Genomic DNA, 14,772 nt, shown 5'->3' on the forward strand with positions numbered 1-14,772 from the left:
GGTGACCGAGGAGAGGGACAGTGACGTGAGCTCTCGTGGGCTGCCTCCCTTGAGCTGTCAGCGTGGAGTGCATCCCACCCCCAGCTCGCAGAGGAGAAAACTTGCGACACAGAGGTCGGGAGGGGCTGGTCAAGGTCAGAGGGCTGGCAGGTGTGGGGCCCCAACCCAAGTCTCCTAAACTGGGCACCTGTGCTCCCCACAACTAGGCCTATCCCTGGGACTCCACTTCGTTAACGCTGGACTTGAATTTTGTTCTAATCCCCGAGACCCCTGAACTCTGTTCAGGATTTCAGTTCGGAGAAAACCAAAACTCTGGAGCACACCCCCTAGCGAGTCCGCGCTGAGCACCACTCAGGCAACAGCTCTTTGGGCAGGAAGGCTTCCCCGCCTCCCTGGACCTGCGCTCTGCAGGGGCCATGTTCTCGGGGAGAACACGCCACAGGTCTCCCGCACCCTCAGCCATGTGGACAGCTGGCAGAGCAGGGACACCATCCCCACTCACCTCTGTGCATTGACATAACACCGTGCTTTATGTGTGTCGAAAGACAAAATTACAACAGATTGAAAGATCATAATTGGCTTTTATTTGCAATTCTAGAATCAGGCAGCCTGATTCTAGAATGAATGTTCCAATGAGCCGGGCAGAGGAGATTGGTTTTAAAGACAGAACAGGGCTGAGAAAATCAGACACAGAAAACAAAAAGCTGATTGTTTCAAAGTTCCTTTCCTTGTAAAGGTTAAAGCAGAGGGGATTTCTTTATGACACCAGCTAAAGCTGCCCGTTTGGGGCTTCAGCTATCCTCTCTCTCCCGATTCTCAGAAGGTCAGATAAAGATCTTAGTTCCGACTTGGCCGTGTGGAACTTCAGTGCAAGTGATTCCATTTTGGTCTGGTCCGCTGGGCCTCGCACGGGAGCTCAGTCCAGCCCGCAGCCTCCTCCCAGTTTCACTTAACCAATGTCTGTGAACGGCGCCTGCTTCCTCATGCTCAGTCCGCACAACAAGCTGTTCAGGGAAGAGCAGACATCGTAGCACGGTTTTCACAGAAGAGGACATTGAGATTAAGGACGGTAAATCACTTGACCAAAGTCACCAGACTACGAGTTCCTTGGGGGCATGAGATCAGTCTCCCCGGGGGTTCTCTGCCCCCTGCGCACACCCAGGCCTCAGAAGAGAATGGACACTTGGCACATATACGCTGAATGAAAAATGGAATAGCTAGTGGCAAAAGTCAAGCTGGGAACGAAGTCTAGTTTCCAAATCCAGTGCCATTTTGTACTCTTGTCTCCCCGCTCAGTTAATCCAGCAGCACATGCGGTGCTCCCTCAGCGCCGGCCGGGGAGGGGGTGGACTGTGCAGAGGAAAAGGACCAATGCACCCCAGGGGACAGACCTCAGGGCATCCAGTGGGCAGGGGACGCAATCGCACAGGTGGGGGCACGGACAGGACCTGGCAGGCTGTGAAGGAGAGGATGGCTCGAGTGCCGTGGTGAGGAACAGGGGATGTTCCAGGCCAAGGGAATGGTGTCCGCAAAGATGCAGATGGAAGGAAACATAGTCCAGCTGTGGAAGTGCTGGAGCCCACAGGACCCAAGTGCAGGTGCAGGGAAGTCGTAGGAGATCTTCTAGAACATTCCATGATGACAGAAATGTTCTCTTCTGGACTGTCCAAAACAGTAGACACTAAGCACATGTGGCTATTGAGCACTTGAAGTGTGGTTAATGCAACTCAGGGTCTGAGTTTTAAGTTCAACTTAAATTAAATTTAAATAGCTCATGTGGCTAGTGGCTACCATATTTGACAGTGCAGAAGTAGAGGGTCTTGCCTATCAGACTAAGGAGAGAGGTGAAGTAGAATCAGGAAGGACTTTGGAGCCAAACAGTGGTGGATTCAAATCCTGACTGGGCCACCTACTAAGTGTGGGACCTTAAACCTCAGTTTCCTCATCTGTCAAACGGAGCTCCATCACTTACCTTGCAGAGTTGTTATACAGATTAAATTAATGAGCTACTGCTGGAAACTTTTAGCACAGTGCCTGTCTGAGCCCCTGCTCTGTTCTGGGAGCTAGGGACAGAGTGCTGAGCACATGCAAAGAGACACAGCGCGGTGGAAGAGACCCTCGTGCACAAGTGTATGTATCTGCCAGTTCTCCTTCACCCATCACCTGCCTTCTTCAAAGACTAAATGAAACAGAGTGATTTGAATCAACTTGCAGATATACCTGTAATAAAACAGAATCAAAAATAAAATAAATGAGAAACTGGGATGAAGGGGAAATTAAAGTAGGAAAACACAACACAGCTGGGAAGAGATTAGTAACAATGTGCGTCAGAAAGGCCAGTATATTTGCTAGGCGCAGATGCTAAATTTGTTCTGAGCTTCCAGCTAGTCGTGCAAAAGTAAATTATGCAGTGAAAGATTAATAATGTTCTCAAGTTAAGAACAAGCCAGTTTCTGAGAAGACCGGCTTTCCTGATGCAATGTCATGGAGGGGACACCAAGGGAGGAAACGATATTGACAAAAACAGTCAGTTCAGAGCTGTCTGTAGAAAATGAAGGCGGGTCTGTCAAGGGATATCTCTATAGTGAAGGAGGATTTCTCGAGGTTCTCTGTAGAATCTGAGGGGCTTTTAAAAGGCCGCGTCTGTTCCGAGGGGGGCTTCTCACAGGCTCTCGCTTTAGCGAAGCCGGCCGTCTCAAGGGCTATCTCTAAATGCAACAGGCTTCCTCAAGGACTGTCCTGCGCGTGAACAAGGGCTTACTAAGGGCTGTCTCTACAACAAAGGACGGTTTTTCAAGGTCTGCCTCTAAAATGAGGGAGAGTTTTTGCAAGGCTGTCTCCTCAGCGAAGGGGGCTTCTCCACAGCAATCTCTCAATGAAGGAGGGTTTCTTACACACCATCTTCGCAGATTAGGGCGTTTTCTCAAGGACTACCTCTGCAGTGAAGGGGCTTCTCCAGGGCTCGCTCCATAGTGAAGGAAATTTCCCTGGGGCCATCTTGCCAGAAAAGGGCCCTCTTGAGGGCTGTCTCCTCCAAGCTCTCACAGGCAGGCTGACAGCATCGCATGAAAGCATGGTCCAGGAAAAGCTGTTCCCTGGATAGGTGTAAACCAATGTTTTAATGCAGGACAGTCAATGTCATTCCCAAGGGCTGGACAGGGTCTACTGGTAGCATAGAGGGACATCATTTTAGCTCTGACCAGGGGGGAACAGCCTCAGGGAGGCTGCAAGGGGGCAGTTGAGCTAGGTCTGAAAGAGCGGGCTGGAGATGAAGCTGAATCAGCCGACACGTCACCCAGACCTCCAGGAGAGCCGTCAAGTGCCGGCACCAGACAGACTGAGCGTCAGGTGTGTGTGTGTGTGGCGGGGAAGGGATAACGGTCAACTCTGCTCGTCCTGTGATGCTGCAGAGGATGGGCAGGATCCCTGCCAAATTCCCAGTCCTCGTGTTTCCCCTCTGGAAGCCCTGCTGGGAGGGGAGATTCTCCTGGCAGAGCTTCCTCACCGGGCTGCCCTGCTGTGGCTGACTTCCTCATAAGGGTCCGGGCCAGGCTCTGAGGGAGCTGGGTCTCTCTAGCCACATTGTTGCATACTGCGGGGCTTCGGGCAGTGAGTGGCCAGGCCCTGTGCTCACTGGGGGAGGACAAGATGGGGGACTACAGCTTCACATCACTTACGGGGGCAGAAGAGAAGGAAGCCCTCATGGTGACCCAGAAGCACAGTGTCTCTGGAGCAGGGGATACCTCTCAGGAACATACACCTCCTGTCCATCCCACTGGTATCCCATGGACATCACCTCAAATGCTGAGCTGTCCTGTGGGGGTCCGACTCCCTTCCAGCAGACTCCTCCCAAGCTGTGGAGAGAGGCTGAGTGTCCCCACCTGGAGCAGGCAATGGAAGAGGCTCTGAATCTGGACTCACAGGCCCTTTTCCCCAGCGTGTGCTCCCAACCCTGGCACCACGGGGCCTTCCTGTTGTGCCTTTCCCATGCCTGGCTTCCCACTGAGCTTGGGGCTCACCTTTGGGGAAGGTCATCACTGTCTGGGAGGAGGTGGAAGCTCAGGCACCCTAGGCAATCCCTGCTGACAGTAAAATAAATAAGAAAAGCAAACTACTGATATGGAAAACCCAAACATGACAGAAAAGAGCCAAATGGAAAGTGAAAGACTCCTCCTTCCTTCCACTTCCCATCCCAATAAACCACAGTAAACAGTTTAATATAATCACCTCCAAAAAATATGTATCTCCATCTCTTGCTCTGTATATACATGTATTTATATGTATTTTTTAAGCAAAAATGACACTATTCTATAAAACATACCTTGTTTTTATCACAGACTCATATATCAACACATATATTAGATTGAACCATTTGAAACTGCCAACATTTGACCATTTTGTCCTAGAAAAAGGACACTTTCGTATAGTTCAACCTAATGGCTCTTTTTAAAGAGTTGTATGGCATTCCATCCAAACATTGAACCTGAATCTAGCAGACCTCTGGATTCCACCTGGTGGACAATTGGTGCTCTGTTGTTTCATTGTTTCAGTTTTTTCTAGTATGATCAGTGCTTTGTACATCTACCTTGGTGAGCTTGTACAAGTGTATTTGCAGGATATGTTGCTAACACTGGGATTGTGGGGACGAAGGGTACTAAATTTGTTATAGATTTGCCAAATTGTCCTCTGCAAATGGTGGCGCTGGTTTAGCCCTAGCCACAGTGCAGGGAGAGGCAAGGCCAGCTCTGAGGCCGCTCACAGCAGCCAGCCTCCAGGCTTAGCCAGGGCTGAGCCAGTGACACCCTTTTGGGTGGGCCTACCATGCTGCCCAGAAGTGGTGGCCCTTCTCACCTATGCCTGCCTGTGCTCCCCTTGGGTGACGGATTCTATGCCAGGGACCCTTGGCTCTGGGGAGCAGGGAATGGTCAGCTGACTGGGGGCATAGGATAACTTCCGAAGCTTACACTGCTCTCACCCAGCCCATGACACCCTTCCTGCCCAAAGAATACTTTCACTCGTTTGACAGACAAAGCTTTGGCGGCCCTCCGGTGTAGGTGCTCTTCTGGGCTGGCATTCCGTAGGCCAGAGTCTCAATGTTGGTTTTGCTTCTTGGACCCCGGGCTCCTGATCTGTGAAGTGGGATGTCTCCATGGACAGCACAGGGTTCTTGTGTGGCTTAGAGGAGAGAATCTGGGCAAAGTGTCCCACATACCACCTGACACACGCTGCCTGCCCATTCCAGGCCCCATGGGTCCAGCAACACTGTGATCTACTCTCCAGCTCCACCCCTCCACTTGCCTTTCAGCATATTCTTACCCACTGGCCCCACACTCCAGTTCAGTGACACTCTAGAATGCATGTTAGTGGTGTGGCTTCAGGCCCCCAGCAGCTATGAGGAGGCTTTGAGAAATAGCAGCCTACCCTTCTTCCCTGAGGTGATGATCACCCCAGTTCTGCTTCCTGAGGTTAAGTAGGAAACTGAGCCCCATGGCTCAGCCACACTGACATGCATCAGGGTTTGACAAGGGGGTCTGGGATGAGAAGAAGCCATCTCACTCCCAAGGGGCAGACACTTTGAAATGCACCAGTGCTTCCCTACAGGGGCAATGCCTAACCTGCCTCCCTGGGTAGGTCCATCCATCCTCCCATCCATCCACCCACCAATCCATCCGTCTATCCATTCGCCCATTCATCCACCAATTCATCTATATATCCATCCATCCATCTATCCACCAATCTTCATCCATTCACCTATGCACCCGCCAACCCATCCATCCGTTCACCCATCCACCCATCCATCTGTCCATCCATTCCTCCATTCATTCAGCAAGCATGTCCTGAGCCTCTACTCGTATGAGTAAGGCACAGTCCAGTCCTCAAGCTTCTCACAGGTGTGGGAGAGACACACACAGTGATACATACCTCAGGGGTAAATGCTAGAAAATTGCAGCTTCTTCATGTAAGAATGTCTGTGCCTGTGTGTGTACACACATGCACGTGTGCTTACATATGTGTGTATTCCACTTAGATCAAATACAGAGACACTGAGGTAAAAGAAGACACGGGGGATTTCAGGAACTGCATAAAGTTCAGTGCACCCTGGGGGGAGGAAGTGACAGACGAGGCAGGCTGAAAAGGTGGGCAGAGTGTGGTGCTGAAGATCCCTGGATGCCATAAAGATACGGCATGCTTGTAGCTGCAGGGGGGCGACATGGTCAATTTTTGCATCTTTTAAAGATCACTTGGTTGGTGGAATGGAGCATTTGGAGAGACCAGAAGAAGCAAACCCACCTGGGACGTTTCCATTCTCCCAAGTGAAGGATGAGGAGGACTAGGGCCTGGCAGGAGGGGAGAGAGTCTCAAGTATTTCCTTTCTTTTAATGTCTTTATCTCATTTTGGTATTAGGGTAATGCAGGCCTCATAGTATTTCATCTGCTTCTGTTTTCTGGACTATACTGTAGAGAAGTGGTATCATTTCTTCCTTAAATGTTTGGTAGAATTCACTGGTGAAACCATCTGGGCCAGGTACTTCCTTTTTTGAAAGATTGTTAATCATGATTCAATTTCTGTAGTAGATAAAGGTCTTTCAGATAATCAGTTTCTCCTCGTGTGAGTTTTGGTAGCTTGTGTCTTTCAAGAAATTGGTCCATTTTGTGTAAATTACCAAATTTGTAGGCATGGAAGTGTTCATAATATTCCCTTATTACCCTTTTAATGTCCATGGGATCAGAGTGATGTCCCTCTTTCAATTCTGGTTTTAGTAATTTGTGCCTTCTCACTGTTTTTCTTGTTTAGCCTGACTAGAAATTTATTAATTTTATTTTTTTTCAGAGAACCAGCTTTTGGTTTTATTGATTTTTCTCTTTTGATTTCTTGTTTTCAATTTTATTGATTTCTGCTCTAATTTTTATTATTTCTTTTCTTTCTCCTCACTTTAGGATTATATTTCTCTTCTTTCTCTAGTTTCCTAAAGTAGAAGCTTTGATTATTGATATTACATCTTTCTTCTTTTGTAATATATGCATTCAGTGCTATAAACTTCCCTGTAAGCACTGCTTTTGCTGGATTCCACAAATTTTGATAAGTTGTATTTTTATTTTCTTGAAAATACATTTGAATTTTTCTTGTAACTTCTCTGACTCATGTGTTGTTTAGAAGTATGTTTCTTAATCTTCAAATATTTTGGGGTTTTCTAGTTATCTTTCTGTTACTGATTGCTAATTTAATTCTATCATGTTCTGACAGCATACTTGGCATGATTTCTATTATTTTAAATTTTCTGAGTGTGTTATGGTGTGTTTTATAGTCCAGAATGAGGTCTATCTTGGTGAATGTTCCTGTGAGATTGAGAAGAATATATATTCTGTTGTTGGATGAAGTAGTCTATAGATTATAGATGTCAAATATATATGCATATTTATGGTTGACTGATGGTGCATGTCCTTACTGATTTTCTGCCTGCTGGATCTATCCATTTCTGATAGAGGGTGTTAAAGTCTTCCACTATAATAGATTTTTTTTTTTTTTTTTTTTTTTTTTTTTGAGACAGAGTCTCACTCTGCCACCCAGACTAGAGTGCAGTGGTGTGATCAGAGCTCACTGTAACCTCAAACTCCTGGGCTGGGGCAATCCTCCTGCCTCGGCCTCCTGAGTAGCTGGGATTACAGGTGTGCGCCACTCTGCCCAGCCCTCCTTGCGGTTCTATCAGTTTTTACCCAACGCGTTTTGACACTCTGTTGTCAGGCACATACATGTTAAGGATTGTCATGTCTTGTTAGAGAATTTATCCCTTTATCATTGTGTAATACCCTCTTTTTTTCTAATACAAATATTTTACTCATTTTCGTTAAGTGTATGCCGTCCCAGAGGATCACATCTTCCTTTTAATATCCACGTGAAACAAGCTTTCAGAGAGCGCGGCAACTCTCTTGGGCAGCATTAATTTTAAACGAAAAGTATTAAGTTGTCTTTCCAGCTGAGACTGCCTGGAACAACCAGTGTCTCCCATTCAGCTGCCACCCTTTCCTCAAAGATGCAAGTTTGGCATAATTTTAAGAGCAAAGACGGTTTACAGCGCATCCAATTTCCAAAATAGAGTGGGCAGGGCTTAGAGAAAGTTAGATCCACCCGTGGACCGTGCGCTCCTGGAAGGGAAGGGCTCACCTGCCGCAAAGCGGACGCCCAGCGATACTTCTGGCTTCGCTCTGAAGAGCCGCGTTTGCAGCAGGGAGGGCGGACTCCAGGGCACGGCGCCCTCGGAGCGCGGCTGCGACCCCGCGCCGTCCCCGCGCCGTCCCCCCGCGCCGTCCCCCGCGCCGTTCCCCCGCGCCGTCCCCCGCGCCGTCCCCCCGCGCCGTCCCCCCGCGCCGTCCCCCGCGCCGTCCCCCCGCGCCGTCCCCCGCGCCGTCCCCCCGCGCCGTCCCCCCGCGCCGTCCCCCGCGCCGTCCCCCCGCGCCGTCCCCCGCGCCAGAAGGGGAAAGGCAAGGCGGGACAGCGCAGCGGCGCGTTCCGAAGAAGCGTCCCCCACACCCCTCGCCTCCTCACCCTACACCACCGCGGCGGTCCTCTCCGGCGTCCGCAGACCTGGCGTCCGCACGCTCCCGCCTCGTCGCTTAGCAACCTGCGAAGCTGTCCTGTCCTCCCGGCTAATCAATTCTCCTCGGTAGTACCCTCTTTGTTCCTGCTAAAGTTCCTTGCCTTGAAGTCAGCCCTGTCTGCCAGTAGTGTGACTGCTCCAGCACGCGCGCGCTCTTACACAAAACTCTCTTTCGATCGGTATCAGCATGGTACATCTTCCATCCTTGTGTGTTTATACGTAACGTGGGGTTCTTGCAGACAGCATCTAATTGGGAGCCTCAAGTTTTTAAAAGACAAAATCTTTAGGTCCTAGTGATCATTTGGTTGTGAAGAATAGGATGACTCAAGTGTTTTCCTCAGCGATTGTAGCTCCTTCCTTGATATAAAGCGGGGAGGGCGTGGGGACCGAGGGGAGGAGACGCCGGGGTCACACCGAGCAGCGCGTGCCCACGGTGCATCTGAGGGAGATGTCCAGAGAATCGGGGCCTTGGTGGGTCTGGAGACCAGGCCAGGGATGCAGGTTGGACTTGCCAGTTTGGGGCTCCGCATGCTCTGGTCCTCGCCTTGGCCCAGGGAGGGGTGGGAGGCACAGGGGGTGTGCGGGCTGGAGGAGGATAGGGTGAGGGCCAGCAAGTCAGTGAGAATTCTTTGATTTCAGTGACAGAAGCCAAATGGCTTAGCTCACATACTCAGACTGCAAAAAGGCAGAGACAGCATTTCTGTCTTTTTTCTCCTCTCCACACCTGCCAATTTTATTCTCTCAAACCAGCTATTTTAAGAAGCTAGGACCCTGGCTCCTGGCACTTCTGGAATCATATCTCATCATTTTGAGGCTAGAGAGGAAAACCACCCCGCAGCTCCAACTCAGAGCATCCCTGGGAAAGCTGTGCTTGGCTCCAGCGTGGGCTGCACAGGTGCTTGGGGTCCCATGAGTCACAGTCCTCATCTGAAATGCAGTTTGGACTAAGGGAGGAGACGTTCCCCAAAAGGGCACGGCAGGAAGGTGTGCCAGACACGCAAAAATCGTCAGCATCTCCCTGGGACACCAAGAGGTCAAGGTGAGTGAGGGAGGTGCTGGGAGGAGACCGAGAGTTGGAGGGAAGGGCAGGGAAGTGCAGTCCTGTGGGGAGAAGGGGCTGGTCGGGAAGCCACAAAAGGCAAGAAAGTGAGGCAGCGTGACCGGGGCTCCCGCAGCCGGCGTGGCTGTGGCGCAAACACAAGGAGGAGGGTAGTGGCTGCAGGGGTCATGAAGCTGAGAACACGCATTTGGAGACAGACACCTGAGCTTGTCCCTGTGTAGGGGGCAAAGGGCCAGAAGAGTGAGAGAGAAGGAAGGCTGAGGGGAGGGGAACTGTGTTAGTTATCAGTCGCTGCATAACAAATCACCCCCAACTTTAGCAGCTTAAAATAACAAGCATTTATTATCTCACACAGTTTCTGAGGGTCAGAAATCCAAGAGCGGCTTATCTGGGTGGTTCTGGCCCAGGGACCCTCATAGGGTTTGTAGTGGTGTCTCGGGCTGCCATAACAAAATACCACAGCCCGGGGGCTTAAACAACAGACATTTAAATTCGCACCGTTCTGGAGGCTGGGAGTCCAAGTTCAAGGTGCAGTGGGGTTGGGTTCTTCTAAGGCTGCTCTGCTCAGCTCACAGGTGTGGGTATGGACGCCCATCCTCTTGTCTCTTCACATGGTTTCTCTCTGTGCATGTCAGCGTCCTAATCTCCTGTTCTTATAAGGACACCAGTCATATTGGATTAGGGCCCATCCTAATGGCCTTTATTTTTTTATTTTATTTTTTTTTTTTTTGAGACAGAGTGTTGCTTTGTTGCCCTGGCTAGAATGAGTGCCATGGCGTCAGCCTAGCTCACAGCAACCTCAAACTCCTGGGCTTAAGCAATCCTACTGCCTCAGCCTCCCGAGTAGCTGGGACTACAGGCATGCGCCACCATGCCCGGCTAATTTTTTCTATATAGATTTTTAGTTGGCCATATAATTTCTTTCTATTTTTAGTAGAGACGGGGTCTTGCTCTTGCTCAGGCTGGTCTTGAACTCCTGACCTCAAGCGATCCACCCACCTCGGCCTCCCAGAGTGCTAGGATTACAGGCGTGAGCCACCGCGCCCGGCCCCTAATGGCCTTTTAAAGATGTAATCACCTCTTTAAAAACCTTATCTCCTGACATGGTCACATTCTAAGGTACTAGGGGTTAGGACTTCAACAAACGAATGTGGGGAGACCCAGTTCAGCCCGTGACAAAGCTGTAGTCAGGGTGCTGGCTGGAGCTGTGCTCACCTGAAGCCTGGGCTGGGGCTGGAGGATCTGTCCCAAGCTCACACGGCTGTTGACTGGAGCCCTCAGTTCTTATCACATGGGCCTCTCCTCAGAGCTGCTTGAGTATCCTCACGACATGGCAGCCAGTTTCCCCAGCCCGAGTGATCTTAGAGAGAGAGAGTAAGGAGGATGCCACAAAGTCCCTGTGAGCTAGTCTCAAAAGCTGCACTCCATCACTTCCACCTGGTTCTATCTGATAGAAGCAGATCCCTTCTGGTGGCAGAGGGAGTCTCCATGTTGTGTGGGAAGCATGTCAAAGAATTTGTGGACATATTTTAAACGACCACAGTAACCAATAAAGCAAGGGCCTGACAGAGGAGGCCAAAGAGAGCAGAGATGGAAGGATTGGTGTGGGCCATTGGGGGTCCCTTCCTCTGGGCAGTCACCTAAGTGTGCAGAGGTACAGGAGAAGGCAGGGAATGGCAGGGCTGGAAGCTGAGGGCGATTTCTCTCTTTTTTCAGTGAAACAGGTCAAAGTGTTCCCACGAGTGAGTGGCAACAGGGAGCTTTGAAATAGAGTTTTTGGCAGAAAGGGCTGACCAGGGCCTAAGGAAGGACCCCTGGGCACTTTGGAAGGCCTTGGGGAGGTGCGGGCCATGAGACCACCGTGCCCCTGTCCGCAAGGCGGGGGGATCCATCCCTGGCTATGCTCAGCTCTGCCGTTGGGACTTTGCGAGGTCAGAGCGGGAGTCAGTTAAAGGGAAACGACAGTAGTCGCAGGACAGTGACGGACCAGAGGTGCCTGTGTTTAATTGACATGTAATAATTGTACATATTTATTGAGTACAGTATGATATCTCAATATGTCTTTTACTTTTGTATTCCAATTAGAAGTATTTGTATGACCGCTTTCATTCTCCAAAAGAGCTTAGGCAGTTTCCAGGCTAGATGATAACAGGAGTGAAGCAAGGCTGTGAGCTGGCAGGTTGGGCAGAACAGAAGGACTGAGGAAGGGGTCACGATGAAATGAGAGACCAGCTGCTCACTGGGTAAGCTGGCACGAGAGCAGGACGGGGCGGGGAGGGGCAGGGGAGGACAGGGAGATAGAGCAGCTCTGGGCCACCGAAGACGTGGGCCACCCACGATATGTGACAGGCCACTCCCAGGGTAAGCTGGACCGAGGTGGGGACTCCTATGAGGCAGAGCCTGGTGTCTGGAGAGGGACGGCGTCATGCACCCGAGACACCATGAGGGTGCTTGGGACCAGGGTGGGCCTCAGGTCTCTACTCAGGGCGGAGAATCGAGACGTAGCCAGAGGTGGGGCGATGCCCCTCTGCGTCTTCTCCTGCCCTCCACCTCCTGGGTTAAGCGAGGTGGGAAGAGGCACAAGCCTCTCCTTGAAAGAGCTGCCCAGGAGCCGGGATTTGGTGAAGGTCTTCTCTTCTCTGCATTTTTATGCAGACCCTTCAACTTTCCCAAAGCAGAGGATGTGGGGCAAGGAGGATGGATTTGGGGGCTGGGAGAAGATTCCCCTTCTTCACTTACCAAATAGCTCTGGCAAAGCCTCTGCGTTCTCAGCCTCCATTTTCTCACCTGTAAAATGGGACAGCAGCAGCGTTTGTTCTCAGAGCTGCCTCTGCCACCCTGTAGCCTCACTCACCCGTCAAAGCCACCGTCAAAGCAGGATCCTCTCCAAGGGCTTCATTCGCTCTTTCACTGGACAAATAGCGACTGACTGAGTCCCTTCTGGGGGCAGGCCAGTGCTAGATACAGGGACAGGGCAGGGAGTGCAGCAGACCCGGTGCTCGCCTCGTGCTCAGAGCAAGGAAGGGAATGACACCAGCGCTCGTATCAGGATGACAGATGGGATTTCCTCCTTTAGATCAGGCAAGTGGGTCCCTGTCCTCCCTCCTCCGCCTGCTGGCTGCCAACGGGGCTGCCTGTGAGCTTCCAAAGCACTCAGAGCAGCCAGGTGCTGGGGACAGGTTTGAAAGCAGGTGGATCTGGTTCGACTCCCAGCTGTGCTAATTAACTGGGTCACTTTCCCTTTGTTGAGCCCCTGTATGAAGGCGGGGAGCATCCTCGTCCTGTGCTGCTGTGAGGTTTGGGCCGAGCATCTGATGTGTCTGTGGCTCTGGGGCTGCTTACCCGAGCGTTTTCCAGTATGCACGATGATGACTGGTTTTCACAGATGTCTGACCAAATAAAGTCTGGGCTCTGGGGGACAGTGAACCACTCCACACCCTGTGTCCAGCCCAGAGCTGATGCCAGATGGCCCTTCAGAGAAGGTGAGATAAGACGAGGAAGCTGAGAAAGCACCTTCTTGCACGTGGGATGGGACTGTGACTCACTCACCCATTTTGATTCGGAGTCATTCTTGAGCCAGGTCCCATGCCAGGCACCTAGGGACAGGTGGGGCTCCGAGTCAGGGGCGCATGCGCAGCTGACATTCTGCTTTCTCTCTACAGACGGGCTGTGTGGAGCTGCTGACCGGGGATGTCGGTGTTCCGGCTGGTAAGAGCTGCACTGGGGGGTCTGATCTGGGGGGTATTCCTGGAAGTTACTCAAGGCTGAGCTGCATCACTCCCAAGGAAAGAAGAAGAAAGGCCCTGAGACCCTAGGAGGAAAACACCAGAGCCGAGGAAGTTTGAGGAACAAGGCAGATTCTCCTACCTAAAGAAAAAACTGGCCAAGCCCTGGGCCTCTGCAGGGTGGCCATACCCACGTGCATAATTATCCCTAGCTTATGTTCAGGGCTTAAAATGTCTTGATAAAGGGATTTCTTGCTTGTCATCTCATTGCGTCAGTGGCAGGGAGCTCCCCGAGAGAAAACAGGTAACTCCAGCACGTGTGGGACAGAGTGGTATCAAACTCCGGCCGAATCGCCACCTTGGGCTCTGCGTTGTGTTCCCTTCACTCAACAAATGCCCCTGTGTCCTGGTGGCCAAGAGCTGGATGTCTGTAGGAAGGAAGCAGAGGAGTTGGCATCTCCTGTTGAATCCAGATGCTGAGAACCTGCCCTGCCCTGGGAGGCAGGGACAGGAGGCTGGGGGAGCCCAGAGGAGAGCTCCCAAGCCATCCCGTGCATCCTTCCCTGCCCTCCACCTTAGCCCCCCGTCCCCTGCATGCCCCGCAAAGCCCAGGAGAGCCCGGCAGGGCTTCATAGTCCTCTTTGATAAGAAAACACCCAAATCTTTCCCCAAGCTCAAAGCTGTATGGTGGTCATTGCTCCTGGCTGCTGGGTCCACGCTGCTGAGAGGGACACCCCCACCAAGCAAGGGCTGCCAGGCTCCTGGGACGGGGCCCTGGCATCACCTGACTCAGAGAACGGGCAGCCAGGGTTGGTCTTTTCTCAATTAGAGAATAGAGCCGAGGCTGAAGAAAGGGTGCGCGTGGTCTAAACGTTCACATCGTGAGGGCTTTTGGCAGCTAAACCACAAACACGAGAGCTTAGCATCACTGTGGAGAATGCCATGGTTTTAAGGCAAAGCCAAACTTCTTTCACAAAGGAATATGCCCATGGGACACATTAGCTTGTGCCTCGTGGGGCCGTATTACTCAGTTACAATCAGGGACCTGCTCTATTGTCTAAGATTTCACGTTCTTTGAGCGGAGAGTGGTGATCTTATTCACCCACGAACCCTTCAGAGGGCCCAAGTGGCTGTTGAATACAGGGCAGAGCCAGACGGAGCTGGTACTGCTGGCCCGGCCACCCGGCGGCTGTGTGCCAGGCGCTCCCCTGTCCTGACGCCTGTTACAGCCCTGCCAAGTGGTCCCCTTCAACACACGAGGACACTGAAGCTCAGAGCGCTTAGGAGACTTTCCCGAGGCCACAGAACTCACGGAATAGAGAGTGGGGATTGGAACCCGGGTCTGTCTGACGTCAGCAGGGCTTTCTGTGGGTCTGCTCAGGCTGCTGTG

General features: G+C 51.5%; 1 protein-coding gene across 1 annotated transcript in view; it reads left to right on the forward strand.

The window, feature by feature from the left end:
• The first annotated feature begins 13,347 nt into the window (after positions 1-13,347).
• Positions 13,348-14,772, forward strand: part of MYO7B (myosin VIIB) — a 73,728-nt gene continuing 72,303 nt past the window's right edge. Inside the window, exon 1 of the mRNA XM_069474635.1 lies at positions 13,348-13,365. Coding sequence (XP_069330736.1) covers positions 13,348-13,365 — 18 coding nt within the window. The remainder of the gene's footprint in view (positions 13,366-14,772) is intronic.

Source organism: Eulemur rufifrons, chromosome 1 (genome assembly GCF_041146395.1).
Source record: "Eulemur rufifrons isolate Redbay chromosome 1, OSU_ERuf_1, whole genome shotgun sequence".
NCBI classification, from domain to species: Eukaryota; Metazoa; Chordata; class Mammalia; order Primates; family Lemuridae; genus Eulemur; species Eulemur rufifrons.